At 36.6% G+C, this 17,084-nt stretch overlaps 1 protein-coding gene across 2 annotated transcripts; it reads right to left on the bottom strand.

The window, feature by feature from the left end:
• Positions 1-493: 493 nt before the first annotated feature.
• Positions 494-16,197, bottom strand: LOC108682275 (hemicentin-2). 2 transcript variants are annotated; one of them, XM_047884037.1, is made up of 8 exons: positions 15,933-16,197; positions 10,521-10,589; positions 8,894-9,090; positions 7,546-7,707; positions 4,319-4,453; positions 2,401-2,421; positions 2,056-2,248; positions 494-1,251 (listed from the first exon to the last, which is right to left on the bottom strand). In XM_047884037.1, exons 2-8 carry the CDS (start codon positions 10,579-10,581, stop codon positions 1,085-1,087), a joined length of 936 nt encoding a protein of 311 aa, XP_047739993.1. In that variant the 5' UTR covers positions 10,582-10,589; positions 15,933-16,197; the 3' UTR covers positions 494-1,084. The 2 variants fall into 2 exon arrangements, with proteins under 2 accessions (XP_047739993.1, XP_018026903.1); XM_018171414.2 differs by lacking the exon at positions 2,401-2,421 and having other exon boundaries at positions 2,056-2,269; positions 15,933-16,195.
• Between the last annotated feature and the right edge of the window lie 887 nt (positions 16,198-17,084).

Here is a 17,084-nt window from a genome sequence, read left to right as displayed (position 1 = left end):
GTTATTTTTATTATTTACATTTTATTTATGCGATGGGCGTTGTAGACGTATTCTCCTACCCTGCCGTTATTCTCCTACATGTATTCTCCTACACATGTATTGAAACAGATCAAGTCTTTCGTAGAATGTTGATTTAGAAAGAGTTTCTTTAGGATGACTTTGTCGCAGCAAGTCGCCAAATTTTAGTGAATGACACCGAATATTTTGTTTCAAGGCCTGAAAGTTGCTCTTGTCTTGTGTCAACCTCATGAGACTTGAATACTTGAATTCTTTTGTATAAGTGTAATTTTTAGACGATTTCCTTTGTAGAATTTCAAAAACTCAAACATTTCTGTTACTTTGCATTTGGATGTTTTGATAATTTGGAGTTCTAACATCGATATATTCGTATTACTTATTTCTAAATATCGTCTGACAGTAGCTGTTGGATAGTAAAACGAAACAGTTTAAATGGAAATATATTCATAATTTTCAATGAGCCATTCATATAGAAGACATTTTTGCTCAATTTATACCGTATCTTAAACTACTTATTTCTAACTGGTGTATAAATCACAGAAGACATTGAAAGTTCACACTTAGAGAAATTAAAACTTGTCTTACGAAGACAAAAACCAAAATCAAAACTAAACAGAAGTTAGAATGACACAAATAATTTTTTCCTGCATTCGTTTCACTCGTGGAACTTTCAAAGAACTTGTACTCTTTTCTCAGTAAAATAGTGCCTGCTTGAAGCCCGTTATTCAGGTTATGGTTGTATCATCATTATGGATGTATGTAATCAATTTCAGTTTAAATAAAAATAACCTTTAAACTTTGCATATTTGTTTACGATCTGAATATTCACAATCTTGCTTTATGGAATCATCGGCTTAATAATTTTTTGAAAAATGAAAATCGAACAATGTATAGCGAATTATATTCACAACACAAAACTTCCTTATATAGTTTTGGAATTTATAAATTTGGAAATTATAGTATGACATCTTACATGATTTACCATCAAACATCTAGGTTATTCACCGAGAATCTCTGCCATCTGGAATAATAATAAATGCAGTTGGGCGATAGAAGCGTGTTCAATCTAGTCAGGCAGCGGTATCAAGCTTGGAATATTCATAAAACTTCTACGGATAAAAATAGTGAGAAAAAAATGCTCGAAAATTGCGGTTACAAAAATTACTCCAACTGAAATCTGTAGGAGCGAGCCGTGATTTACGCCCCTGGGCTTAATCGCAGCAATTTTGTTGCCTGAAAAAAAGGGAATAAAGTTATAATTTCAATTCGGTTATAATTTATTCAGGTGATTTATGCTCTATGATTTTTCTTATCACTTGAATTTTCACTTGAATTTCACTTGAACTTTTCTTTTCCGTAACTATAATTCTCTTTTTATGCTTTAATGGACAAGAAAAATGATAAAAAAATAGACTATAAATAGACAAGAAAACTACAATATTTAAAGTTATGATCTCAAGCTAAAATAACTTTCAATAGCCACTCACTTCCGTCCTGCATTGTAACTGAATTTTAAGGGGAATGGAAGGAGAAATGAATACCCATTCCATCAAGAACCGCAAACTAGTTGGAAAACAACAGGCTTTGCTAGCCGACTACAAAAATTCCCGAGTGACAGCCGCGGCCATCTAGTTGGCTGGCCTATACGATTTTTTTCTTTGATTCAATAACGACGGAGACGTCGCACTTGACCTTGTCAGGCCGTAGTGTTCGTGCTGAGGTTACGTAAACTGGATGCGACTTAATGCTCGCTCGCTGACATTCCATAATGCGAAGCCGCAGTTGGCTCAATTTAGGGCAGCAAAATTGAGGGCCTACCGCAATTACAATTTGAGAAATTAAGAGCTGCAATTATATAAATTTGATCAAATTTTATGAATAATTCAAAGCTAATATCTGGAACCGAAAATATTCGAATTATTTGCTTTCCCAAATAATAATATTGTAAAATAATTTGCGTTATGTCCATCATGAAGACAAAATTACGCAAAATTAATTCTTACATATAGGCCAGAAAATCATGACCATATTTCTGACCTTGAGTGATGTATACAGTGATACTGGCAGCTTCTGTGTTGTCTGCGTCGCATGTGTAGTTGCCGGAGTCTGAGGGTCGGGCGTCGGCGATGGTGAGACGCGACATGACGCGAGGCTCCGTTTCCATGTGAACGACCACCCCACCGCGCTCCTGGTCGTAGTTGATCATGCGCGAGTTGTGGTACCAGAAAATGTACAACGGCGCCACGCGACTCTGGAACGCAGGAAAAATAAACTTTTTCTTTAGTTATTTATGAACTATGCGCGAGTTGTGGTACCAGAAAATATATTGCGGTGCTTCTGTACTCTGTGAGGGCACATGAGGGTAAAAGAAGAATAACATATGTACTGCGGTGCCACTGTACTCTGCCGGGGCACAACAGGGAAAAAGATGAAGAGAACGTGTACTGCGGTGCTTCAGTAACTTGCTTGGGAACAAGAGGGTGAAAGAAAAAGAAAACATTTACTGCAGGCGCTCCGGTACTCTAGTAGGGCATACTAGGGTAAAAGATGTTGAGAAAATTGAAGGTAAGTCTTCCGTACTTTTGCACGGCAAAAGAGTGTTCTGGATACTGAAAAAATGAACGGCTGTGCTACCTTACTCTGCCGATGCCCATATGGGTTGAGCATTTACATATCATATTCTGAGATCTTGCCATACTCTGCCAGGACAACTTAATGCATACCAATAACAGCTAGAGAACATGTTTTGATATGTAACACAAGAATGTAATGGCCCCAACATGTATATACTGCGAAGATCCTCTACTGTACCCAGGCGCAAAGAAGTGCACTGTATTAAAGAAGTACACTGTATCAAAGAAGTACACTGTATCAAAGAAGTACACTGTATCAAAGAAGTACATTGTATAAAAGAGGAGCACTGTATAAAAGTACACTGCATGACCAGTACCAGGGACCCCGGCTGCGAGGACGAGTACCCTACTGGGGCTGAAGGCGGAGGAATATGAAGGCTGCGCACAGCGTGGCCTGGGGCTGCTACGTCCCTACCCCTTACTAATGATATCAAGGTTACGTTGAACTTTATACGTAGTGTCGAAATGCGAATATTTTCAATAATTAATCATCAATTCTTCATGTATCAATATACTGATATAAATGTATTCGGAATGCTGCAAAAAATGAATTAGTAATGGATCATGGAATAATTCATAAATAAATGTTTGAAAATTTGTGAGTTGAACCAACTGAGTTGTATCAACAAGGAGTAGCATTAGCAAATCATTTATTCTCTTCAAATATTCAGTGGAGGTCATGAAAAATGTAAGTTACGACAATGAACATATTAAATTATTTATTTTAGCTCGGCGATGCACTTAGCGTGGCAAATGGACTACAGAAGTCTGTATAGTCTTTATTTCTGTGCATAACTGTTATTCATTTGCCAGGCTACGGATAAATTAATGCAATAAAAATTGCAATATTGAATTTTAAAATGATTGAATTTCCATTCGTGCAACAAATTTACAATTCAGAGATGATAGATGTCCACAACACAGTTACAAGTTTGTATACAAAGAAGTATTGAACGTATTATTTTATTGATATTCATTTTTATTACACATTTATGTTCATGAGCGCTGCACTTGATCCTGCATTTATTTGGCATGGGTTATCTATAATTGATGGTGTCATGATGCGTTATCATGTCGTGAATTATATAACTATGATTTAATAAAAGAAAGATGCAGCATGTTCCTGAGTATGCTTTCATGTTGTATTCAAAAGTCGCACAGAATATTTGGATGAAACAATTTTGCTGAAACAAATCCGGTAAAAGATGGCGGAATAAACCATTTTAGAGATAGAATTAAAAATTAGAAATGGCAGATTGAATAACTCGCATGTTGATTCCATCGCTACAGTCTTCCTTCAGAATAAAAAAGTCCCGCAGTCGACGCAGTTTTATTCGAATAAGAAATTCCTTATGCTTCTGAGCATTAAGATCTCCAGAGGGCATTGTTCTAGAGCAAGGAATATTACGCTCGCCCTTTTGTTAACCACCTGCACTCAGTTAATAGGGATCCAATATGAGATTTAATCTGCTAAAATATTTGAGACAAATGAAAAGTGTTTCTTCAGTTTTGACTGAAGACTATACTTAGTGGTTAGGTTGTTAATATTATGTTTAGTAAGTGATAATGAGAAAGGAAAATCCATTATGAGCAATATTGTATGATGCGAGTGAAAAAAATCTTTGATAAACTGATTAAAAAAATAATGACCTAATGAAGAAGTTTACCTTCTCGATGAAGCAAGTAAGGGAGATGGTAGAGCCAGTGTCAACGTGGTACTCTCCGTTCCCTGGTATCACAGCCTGTGGTACCACCACAGTCAGTATTGACAACTGCGATACCATGCCTGCTCCTCCTGATATCTGGAATGAATGACAATGCACTTATTAGTCATATGGGATCAACTTTTGAACGGTATTGGAAGACGTTAGTAGATAAAACGGGATATTTTAATGAGGTATGGTTTCTACTGGGCAAAAATAAGATGAGCCTAGCTAAAAAAAAGTCGTAAAATGGTGCGTTTTTGATCGTATTAGAGATGATGTGGATAAGAAATTATCAATATTATTTAGGCATAGAATTTATTTGCATTATAATAATATTTGACGCGATCATAAAGGAACGGATGAGTTACCTCCACAACACACACGAGCCGGCTATTGCTCGCACGACCTAAATTGGATGATCAAGGAAATTTTAAAGCCATTGCCTGCAATCCAATGTAACTTGAGTTGAACTGTGATAACCTAACAATTGTTGCTATAGCTTTAACCATAACTGATAGTAGTATCTTCTATTTTACCTTCCTGATACTCACTAACGGTACAATAAGTACCATAGTCGTGACCATAACCATGTCTTTTATTTATACCATGTACAACTTGACACTGCGTCAAGCTGCCGGAACCTGAAAATGCCATGTCAAGTTGCAGAGATTGCGAGCGTGGTCATTCCAAATTTATGATGCTTTATGGTCTTCTAGATCATAAATTGTAAATAATTGCAAAGATTTATTCGTCATTATGCTCAGTGAAGACAGAATGAGCCTTTGCTAATTAAAGTAATGTCAATTGATATGATAACTATAAGGGAGGTAACTATAGTGCCTTGTTTCAAATTACCCATTTAAAGGAATGGGTGGAATAATTGAGAGGAACCGGCAGAAGTGCTGCCGGTTCGGGAGTCATTCTGTTTGATAAAATTATTAAATAATTCTCATCCTCTTTGGAGAAAAATATCAGATATCGCCATACCTTGTGTGCAAGATTTTGAACAATTTCAGTGTAAAGACTTTCTTGGAAACCATTTGTCATCGAAGGAAACTGAAAGTGAACTCGGTGTTCCCATACAACTTGGCTTATAATCAGTTATAAAAATCGATTTAAGCTTTCACGGACATTAGTACGAACGTAGATTAATAATCTTTAGGCAAATGATGTAGCTGATATAGTATTATTTATCCATAACAGAATGTTCATGTTATTCCACCGATAATTACTATTCTGGCCACTCCTGATTTCTGCAATCCTATCGAATCATTCCATAATTAACTTTGAATTATGAACAAATACGAAATTTTACAGATCATTTAGGCCAGGGCAACATAAAGACTGCATGTGTACTCGGTCACGAGGAAAACCAGGTTAGGAAGAATATACACAAAAAGTTTAACATTACCGGACTATAAGTACTCAGTAAAGTTTAGTATTTTTCGAGATTATATATAATATTCTTCCAGCCGTTGCTTTTTTGATGGTGTTAAAAATGAGAAACATTGAACGATCCCGATTTTAAACAGTAATGTTTTCTGATATGAAGAAATTCTTTACCAGGGGATTTCTTAATTTTTATTCCAGTCACATCTCTTCACGGGTTAATTTGGAACTGGCAATTTGTAGGAGTGGGAGAAGAGGCTGCCGCGGTCCAATTAAATATGGGAGTATCGTTGCAGGATTAATTAACTGTACATAGCAATGCGTGTGAACAATCAATCTGAACAAGAGGAAGGTAATATATATAACAATATAACAAATCATTCGAGCCATAGTGCCTTTTTAGTTTTCAATGCAACGATTATGACATCCAAAAATCATTTGTACACATCGCTGATGGGCTGAACGCACCACCCAAACTTCATTTCAAAACTGGATGTAATTGTGTCTTGCCCGATTTGATGTTCAGATTAACAGAATCAAAGGCAAATTTTCAGTCCATAGAATGTACTTTATTCAAGACTTTTATGACATCAGTTACAGAAATGTTCCGAGCGATTCGTCGCATCTTTTTAGCGCATTTTCTCATTTATGAAAAAATGCACTATTTTTCTCGCCATGTCCGTCTGTCCGTCCGTGACTTCACGTTTTCGCCGACGAGAAAATGCGCTCTCTGTCACTCACTGCAGTGAGTACTGAGTTATATTTTTTCAATTAATGTAAATCCAATGTATTGCCGACGAAGCACCCAAAACAACCTGTCCAATCACGGCTGATGACGCTAAAACCATGGAACGGATCAATACAGATGCTACCCTATAACACGCCACCAAGAAATCTTTGTAGCCTACGAGGAGATATAGCCAGAAATTAATTATGAGGGAGTCCATTTGTTTGATGACTAAGATACGAAGAGGTCCTAGGAGATTTAGAGAATCCCGTAGTTAAATTTCTTTGCACCAACCCCATTGTGTCTCTTCTACAACTGCATAACAATCTTTTGTTCTGTGCTGTGTTCTGTAAAATATTTCAAGCAAAAATCATGACATCCTCTAAATATTGTCGTATTAGGCAATTGGTTTTGATCGACCAGCACTTCAGAAGCCAGGTCAATCAGGTACTTCAAAATGCTTCAGGCTTACGGAAAATTTCAAACTTTAATTGCTTATTTGTCGATATTCTCTAGTCGACATTTTTAATCAGCATCGTAACATACCGGATGATACTTATTTCTCAATTCCGACAGAGTTTTTTGCTATCCGTGGCATTATTAGCTATTGGTTGTCATAATTACGCAACTTTGGCCATCTAGATCTCAGCATTAAGTGTGCGCCTTTTATGTTTATCGGTTTGTACCTCGCACCAAGAAGACATTCGTAAGCACCGCCCTACCTGGCACTCATATATACCGGTAGCATTCTAGGCCCCTGATCGAGTATACGAAGTGTGCAATGATAACTTCAAGTTGCCTTGCATTACCATCATGAGCTACAAATGATTTCCGACTAGCTCCCTTGTTGGTATCGGTGCTGCGATTCTTCTATCAACGTCTTGAGAATAAATGTCCGTTTTGTAAGTCTTGCGTTCAGCAGTTGCTGCAGTACATCAATGCTTCGATAATGAGATCCGCCTTATTTGGCTCCCATGAGTATCTACGCGAATCTCCGATTAACATCCATTGAAAAAAAAAGTTCAGCAGTTCCTGCAAACCACTCATGTATCTATAGTGAAATCCACCCTACCTGGCACTCGTAGGTACCGGCATCATCCAGCGTGAGGTACTTGACGGCTAGCGTCCACTCGGTGCTACCCTCGGGATGGTGCACACTGAACCGACGCTCCTTCGTGTAGGATGTGAGTCCTGACGTGAGAATGTGCCAGTCACGCCTCCGTACCCATGACACCTGCAAATCAACACGCGGAAACTAGTTAATTAGTTAATGTCAGTTACAAAATAACTGGTGCCCGTTATTTTGTACCTAAGTAATGAATTATCTACATAAATTTATTAGTGGGCTGAATTATGTGAACACGATACTTGCAACATTTACAATCCCTTAACTAATGTCTTAAGTTTTGAATTTGAGCTGTCAATTTTAGGTAGATAAATTTCTTTTTTATTAGTTATCTTGAAGGAAAATAATTAATTACTCCACGGCTTTAAAAACACTAATTATCTATTCCGATCATTATCAATATTAATAGGCTGAGATAAGTGACCAAAGTTTCCTAACCATCTTTCGTTTCCTAATAGTGATCAACTTAATTTCGTTTCGAATTGTTTTCGCCAACTGCACACCAGATGGACCTCTGAAAACACTGAAACTTTCCTCTAAATTGCATTTGCCGCTCTTGGTACGAGTAGTATAAACGAACTTTCTCTTTGCAACGCACTTGAATTATTCTGTATGAAGCCAAGGCTTTTCTCGAGGTTAGATTAGGTTAATGCCGTGGAACGTGCGTCTCTTTCAGGAATCGTGTTGTTTGTTCCGTCGTTATGTGTTCGTTGTGTTCCTAAGCCATTAAATGGTACGACTTCGTCAATAATTTAGAATATGCCTACTAATTTAACGACTGTAGATATGTATAATTTTAGATTATATTAGTAGAATTCGAGCTATTTTAGAATATAATATTTACCAGCAAGACGAGCGCTTTTCCACTGCTTTCAACACAACCTTGCAAATATCTTCTTATTCGTTCAGATAGCCTAATATAATAATATTATTCGAGACAAATGAGGCGTAGGCGGCGTATAGCTCGAACTCCGACACAGACAAATCACCGGAGATGCTCGGAAGTGCACACGCACTCCGACGTTGCATCTATGTCTTCAGTCCCTTGAGGGGATATGACGAGCCATTGAAGCCACAGCGCGCAGTGAATCGGACTAAAATAAGTTTGTTACAACTGGAAATTCCTCCGCACTCTCATCACATATTATTTATCTACATGTATTACTACTCACCCACCCAGTGAGTATTGTCTGAAGCCCGTAAGCATCTGAGTGTTTGTCTCGAATATTCATAAGATTCTCCGATGTTGCTCTTAACCCAAATGCATATACGGTAAATGTAGTACAATACTAACCTGTCTCTCCAGTGAATGCTGTGTGCGGCACGGCAGGAAGACGGATGACCCGATCTGGCCGGTAATGTTGCTTACGGAATTATTCACAACTTTTGTATAGTGGTTGAGAGGGTACAGGTCCACTATTTCAAACGCTGGCTCTTCCTTCACGCCCGCAGACTTTGCTGCTTTCAGAGTAAGGTATTGCTGAGGACTGCCTGCAAAAATAGTAACGTGGTCCATAATTTTGCGCAGCAAATTTCCTTTTCGAACATCAACCACAGAAAATTTTTAAGGTCAATTTACAAGCCAAAAACATAAAACAATCTAATGACATTGTTTCGTTTGTGAGTTACGATTTATTGCAATATCTAGTTATCATATGCTGACACCTCTCTATAAAACCAATCACATCATTTCCAGCAATACTACTTTACATTCCACAATGCAGATTTTTGTATGCTCAAGCCGCAGTATATTACAAAATTGTTCATGAAGATACCAGGACAACACAATACAGAAATCGAATTACCGGAAGCAGCACTTTCTTTAAAATAACTAGCAATTAATATTTTATTTAATGGTAATTTGTTGTTGTAAACTTGAGTCACTATTTGCTTAAGTACATCACATGAAAGCTGTATAGCGTCAACGTTGTGCTGCGTTGTTGCGTTATGTTGCACAGGGAATGAACTCGTGACATAAGAAAGTAAAATAATGCTTGGTGTTCTGGATGGAGGTGTTAACGAACGTGGTGGTGAAGTAGAAAAGTAATACAAACTCCTGAATAATTGATGTCTGTGTAATATGATTGGATTTTTCTAAAGCCTGCTTCAGAGTTAGAAGTGACGATTGAAAAAATTAAATATTAACAGTAAGAATTAAATTGTCAAAAGTGACAATTATATTATTAACAGTGATAATTAAATTATTAACAGTGACAATTAAATTATTAACAGTGATAATTAAATTATTAACATTGACAATCAAATTATTATCAGTATTGGCAAGTAAAAATTATCCACATAAAAAGCATCTCACTGGCATGTATCTTACAGGCTGAAATTATCCAATTGGCTGACCGATGAGAGGTAGAAAATAATAAGCTCTAATGCTTCTGCACTCACTGCGTGTAAAAAAATTGCTTCAATATTATTATCTTTGTCTCCGGATATTACTTCAAACTGATGCTAAATGCGCTTCAGTTGCGTGCCAGGAAGCGCTGTAAAATACTTTTCAAGAGTATACGCAAAATAATTAATTTAGTATTTGTTTGTGTTTCTCCGTTAGTTTGTGCGCGAGTGTGTGTTGAATAAAAGTTCCTAGCGAGTAATGTATTCACTGGAGCATTAGCATGGTGGCCGAGCTATATATAAAACTAACAACGCCATTTTATCAGAAGTGAACATTCAATAAAACTCATCGTAAATGTTACACTACTAAATTCACCCGTATCATAAGCTCAACTATGTACATAATTCATAAATATTACAAAATTCACTATGATATATTTTTTGTTTCTGGAACAGCATGGTCCCAGACTATAATTACGAACTAAACCCAGACTTCCAACCCAATCTGCACATACTGGAACACACTCTACACATACTATACACTCAATTCATTGATATGAAATGATGAAACTTACTTTTAGACGTTCCATCGCCGGATGCTGTAGAGATCACGAATAACAAAAGCAACGGCGACATCGCCTCGTCTGCGCAGAAACAAACAAAAAAATTATTCTAATTATTTTTGTATATCCTAAAATTTTCTCTCCTCCTTTAAATTTTTTTTACAAATGAAACATTAGTATTATATTGTGCAAACATATCACTAAAACGTAGACTTAAGTTTCGTTACAGGTAGATGCGTAAATACAGGACAATATATTACATATATAAATATATGAGGACAAAAAAAAAACTAGCATGCTATCCCGAAGCCCAAATTTCTTGCACATACATTTTAATGAATATCTGTTTGCCAGATATTTTGGATGCAACTCTTCTTACTCCATAAAAATAAGAAGAGTTATGTGCATAATGTAACAAGGTAAAGTGGAACGCTGTGATTCTATAGCTTATGCCTTATTTGCTCGAGCACTTCAATGAGCGTATCGACATCGTGGCACAATGGATCATAATTATAAATATTTTATTTTGGTGCGCATAAAATAAATCTAGTTCTAATATGATCGGAAAATTCTGAGCCTTCCTTCCATTAACCTCTATTGTTTACATCTGGAATATCGTCGTTATGTTAACGGATATGTCATGCCGATTGGGGAATAATTTTAACTAACATGGTAACACCTGAAGGTAGACTGGAAGCTCATTGAATAATAGCTTTATTTAATAGAGGAATATTTTTTAGGAAAAAACTAAATTATTTGAGGATAACTTTCATCTTTTTGAATTGTTTTGAGAATTCCCCAAGCGACACGAAGAAAAATAAAAGAAGAATTTTTGTTATCAGTAAGTGGAAAATTATTACAGTCTTCCAGTGCTAGCTCGATCACCAAATAAAGCTCTCGTTAACGATGAACGTTTCACAAAACAAGACAAGATTTCATTGATATTTCACCTTTTTTTTTTCATAGTAAAACGGTGACTTTATACCTGAAACTTTTCATTGTGCGACTTTCGAACAAGCATTCAATGGAAGGCTCAGTCCAAAAAAAGTGTCATTGATAGCGGTATAGCAGCAATATTACCTTATATTTTTATGATTTATCAGTGGCAAGTGCGAGCGATAGCAACGCGTCACGCAACCGATATTGATTCCTGGGGCCATACTTTCAAAACGCGCTAAGTGAACGTAAGTACTTACGCTCTATTTTCTTGTCTATGATTGGTGGATTTGGCTTGAAAGGCCAAATGATTGGCTGATGAACTTACAATCTCTTAACTTTTTTTGAAAGTATAGGCCCTGCTCTCTTGAAGGATGGCTATCGTACCGCCTAAATTGAGACTATAAAAAACCTGGACGCCATTAAAAAAATAAGGTCAAGATGACCAGGATCTTTACAATCTGGAACAATTTAGATCGCACTGAACGAAACATTGGTTGTTATCAATAAAAAATGTCAATGCGGATCATTGAAAAGCCAAAATTTCAAACTGAATATCATCAGAATCTATAACTAGTCATAATTGCAAGAATCACCATGATAATTGCAACTTAATAATCGAAACAAGCAACATGGCCAGCCCCATTAAAACAAGCAATGTCATCTGTGAATATGAAATAAATAACGTACAGTGTCGGTCGCTAAATAAAACCATTAATGAGTAAGTCCAGTCGAGTCAAACATCAGCGTCTGTTCGAATAAAGCAGCAGTCTTTCTAATGAAACAAACAACTGTCTGTCGATAAATGAAATAAGCAACAGAGTCTTTTCAAATTAGCCTTACTACGTTATCTGTCAATTTATGAAACATAAAACACTTTGTGTTAAAATAAAACAAACGACAGCTATACCCAAATAAAAATTAAGGGTGGTGCACCGATGAATATAGGTGGCAATAGCAGTTTATAGGTGGCGTAACAGTGGGTGGCCAGATCTGTCAAAAATCGACAATAAAACATCAATAAATCGAGAGGGTGGCGAGTAAAGGTGGCAGTCATCTATGAATCCATTGATGAAGTATAGGGTCTGAATAATTGGTAGCGCATTGCAGGCAAATCTCTTTTAAGCCACTGAAAACCGTTTGCCTACACTCTGCACGAAGGTATTTGCCACTGTAATAATTTATCCAACATAGTTTTGGTGTTATTGGGTTGCGGGTCATTCAAGATCAAGACGAAACCATTACTTCGTTCTGTGTACTTGGCTTTTAAGATTAAGTTGTGTCAAGAAAATTTAGCGTGAATTCGGTAGGTACCAATAAAACTGACAGACAGAAGCAAGGATTTCACAAACTTTTCAAGCCAAAGTGAAGCTACTGGCCATGTATCAGACTGTTCCTGATATAAATTGTCCGAGGAACAATGGAAAATTTTACTACAATAAATACAGTTTTTCCATTGATGACAGTCCAATTTCTCATGTCCACCTGAAATATTGCGGAAATTTATTGTGAATTTTGTGTATGCGCCAACTGGCTGTGCTGGAAATATTGCGATCAATTGAGACTAATTATATAATTATTGCTTCATTAAGTATAAATTGTATGGGTCAATTAAGTGTGTTCCATAATATTTACAATTTTCTCAAGTTGCCCCATATATCTAAATTCAAAAGCCACGTTGACGTAGTCGACAGCGGCTCGGCATCTTTGCAAAGCACAGCGGAGACATCAAGCGCAGCGAGAGATTAGAGAGTCCAGTAAGCACACGATCATACCGGTTGGGTTGACGCACGGGTTGGCTTGACGCGCGTCGGCGTTGAGCTTCCTACTAATCTTTACCTCGTCCTGCTTGAAACATGTGCTTTCCGGGTAATTTGCTCGTCACAAAAGTATCCTTTTTACGCAAAGGATACGAGTAAAAATTCGGTTTTCCATCCTGACTTCGATAGTGAAATTTAATATACAGTCAGATAATTATTTCCATTTTAAGTTTAAATTTCTAATAAAGTGGCCCCGGTATCTTTCCTAAGCAAAAACTAAAGATTAGGCTAGAGAAAAATAGTGACTAGTAGTGGTGTATGTATTTCACGCCTGACATTTCAAAATAATCATGTAGTATCAATTCCTTATATCACGTAAGAATATTCTTGGTGATAATATATCGAATCAAACTGCAGTCAAAATTGGTGTAATGTTCACATTACGAAACTTCGATACTTACTAAGCATTTCCCGTAGCCTTTACTCTGAGCTGAACAATCGTTCGTTATGGATAAATGAACCTTCTTTTAGCGGCTGTTTAATCGAATATAGCAGCATGTTCAAATAAAATTGTAGATGGAACCATCTAATCATCACGGTGGTAGCATTAACTTCTCCCATTTGACGAAATTAATATTTGCAATACTTCAGTTAAATCTTTCAAAATTACTCCACTGCCATGTCCTCTCCGATGGCTCAACGGTAGAGGCTCGGCTTCGCGTGAGTGAGATCGGAGTTCGAATCCTGCAGGCAGGGAGTTTCTTCAAGTCGATTTCTCAAGAGGTATGTGTATGGTACTCTGATAATTTGTTCCTGCTGTATGTCTAACATTGTTACTTGTACTGTCATGGTAGATTAGCATACGTAGACCTTAGAATGGTGATTGAATGAAGCAATATCAGTAAATGCAGAGGCATCGGATTTTAAATTAAAGGAAAATTTTTTATTGACTTCATTTTAAAGGTGGCCATCGGTGACTCATTGATGCGCCACCGGTGCCAATGGGTAGTTATTAGCGGAAGAAGAGCTTTACGGGTAGGGGGGCCATCGGCAGGTTTTAGGTGTAGGATAGGTGGTGCACGCCACCCTTAATTCAATGTATAAATCATAGTTGCTCCACCTATGGCGTCCGCCGATAGCCATCATAAAAACATAGGTGCTCCACTCTTAATTTTTATTTGGGTAGTGCCTGTCCAAATGAAACAATCCTGAATGTCCAAATGAAATTTCTTTTGAAAATTATGTTCCGCCAGCGAATATTCATTTTGAACCATATTAGATCATAAAAACATAATATAATTCAATCGAATGAAAACAAATTCATTATGATTATTCCACTAATATTATAAATCGTCACCATCAATATCTATCACATTGTCACAGCCAATATCTGTCATGCTACTACCACTCGTATCTACCACGTTGTCATCACCAATAGAAGCTCCTGATATAATCCATCACAAGAATTTCGCATCTCAACTCTCACTCAGCTTAAGTTTAATATACATAAAAGATTTTTTTCAAATCGATTCTACATCGAATTTTTTCTGACTATCACTGCGGTGAATTGGATGTTTGAGATATTAATGAGAATCCGAGCTAGCGTGTCATTTGGCGTCATATTGGCAACTGAATTTTACATTTTTTAGCAAGAGCGGTCGTGGGAGTCAAAAGGTTCTTCGCATGAGCCAAAATAACAGCATCCCAAGCAACAGAATTTGAAATTTTATGCCCGTTTTTTTCTCATCAAACGTGACAGTTAAAATGTAACTCGAACATTGGAGCTGGTTAAAAGTCTCTGTAATATTGCAGCTGCAACCGATAACCAATGTGCGAGTTTGCAAATAAGGACTAAAATAGGATATATAAAATTTAATGCGTTCGAGTGATTTATCGACCTGACATCTGGGAGCCGAGTTTGGCATATCAAATTCTTAAATATAATAGATTTAAAAATATAAAAAAATACGGAATAGGTTAAACTTGAACTCGTAAAATTAGTCGTTGCGCCTAAAAAACAAATGCATCGCTTTTCTGTCGTCTTCACAATCCACACTCGCTCATAATTTGTATATGTTGAGCAGCGATGCTGCGTGGGGCATGATTAATGTTAAGCATGACCACCATCATAGCGGGAAAAACAGTCACGCAGGGCTCGACACAAAACTCTGCGTATGTCAATCACTCGACGAGCTACAGCATTCAATCTCTGCTCATAACAGGAATTGTCCAACTGTACTGCATACCTTCCATCTAGACGGGCATACGAAAATAGCTGGTAAGGAAACCCGTATATACGTTCTTTCAAGTCCATTTGTTCGCACACTTCTAGATATTCTCTTGATTAATTTAAATGCCTTTAAACTGTTCAGATAATATGCCCAGATTTTAATGTAAATGGATCCAAATTTCGTCTGAATTTTAAAATCATGCATGACACGTGTCATATGAATGATTGAAACAGGCAAAAATGTTAGTTTTAGTATCGATAATATTAATTGTTTCTCGGTTGATTCATTCAATACTTTAATTAATCACGAGCATTCATATATGAAGACTCGGTTTTGCTTCGGAATTAGAAAAATTAGGGCATGGGTCCTTTTAATAAGTGGCTTGCGCTATAATTAACTCAAATGAAGAGGAAAAAATAAAAATGAAAATAAATCCTAAACATTTCATATTGTCAATAAAGAATTGTATGCTGAATCAAGCCATATCAAGCACTTACCTTGGGTAATAAAAAGCAATGACGTTTAATTTTGTGACCGTCACTAACTTCAGGCTCTTGTCTCTGAATTATATTCGCATCATACATAACAATTGTACACTATTCATTAAAAAAAATTAATTTTCTGCCAAAAAGATTTCCTGTTAGATCTATTTTGGGAAAACGCAGTAAAATATACTTTCTATCATTCAAAAAAATTTTTGCTCATGCCAGTATGCCAATAAACCAATGTTTTTTCAACTGAGCTAGGAATAAGCAGGCATTTAGCTATATTAATTATATTTTTGTAAATGCTGAATATAGGTTAACCATATATATTCAGAATAGGAAAAGGTGTCTTTTAATGGTGCTTGTTAACAATAATTTATTTATAACCTAAACCCATAAATCATTCCTTAATTTCACTCGGAGATCATCTATGAATAAATTAAATTGAAACTTCTAAAGCCACTCCTCACACTGATTGCAGAAAGTTGCGCAATAACGAGAAGTGACATCCGACAGCGTCTGCAATTCTTCACTGCGGTTGAGTTGCGTAAAAGGGGTCTGAATAACTGAGATTTGTAGGGCCTTGCCGGAAAAAACTTCTCAAGGAGTCCAGGTAGATGTCCGGAACAAGTTTCCGATATCGGTTGCCAATACTTCTTGTCTGTTTGTTACCAAGACAACTCTGGATCGCGGTATTTGCCAGCTACGCATAATGAAGGAAGTTTTACCAGCCAAATTTACTTATGAACTGCGGAAAATGAGGAGGGACTTTTGCTGCTAAATGTGATAGAACCTGCTTGATATATTTATCTGTGTCGTGAATAAGTAAAACTGATGTTAATGAATACATTTCTGATTACCAGTTAAATAAACTTTGACTTCACATAAATCATGTCCATAAGAAGTTTTTAAAGTATCGATCTAATTCAAAATAAATAATCATTTGCGTGATGTTACAGTTACACAGGGGCACCAGTAAGGCAATAACTATTACCGGTGAAATCCAGTGATGTAGATTCATTAGAAAATTTGGATGATACATTCATCAGCTTCTAATTACAGCTACATGTCTTTTCTGCATCATCAACTGAACATAAGCACAGTCTGCACAGACCAGTTCACAAATTAAAGACCAGTCCTGAATTAAATTTCACACATAGGAAA

The sequence above is a fragment of the Hyalella azteca genome, unplaced genomic scaffold (genome assembly GCF_000764305.2).
Source record: "Hyalella azteca isolate HAZT.00-mixed unplaced genomic scaffold, Hazt_2.0.2 contig182, whole genome shotgun sequence".
NCBI classification, from domain to species: Eukaryota; Metazoa; Arthropoda; class Malacostraca; order Amphipoda; family Hyalellidae; genus Hyalella; species Hyalella azteca.
The sequence above is the reverse complement of the archived record's forward strand: the minus strand, read 5'-3'. Positions and strand labels throughout refer to the sequence as shown.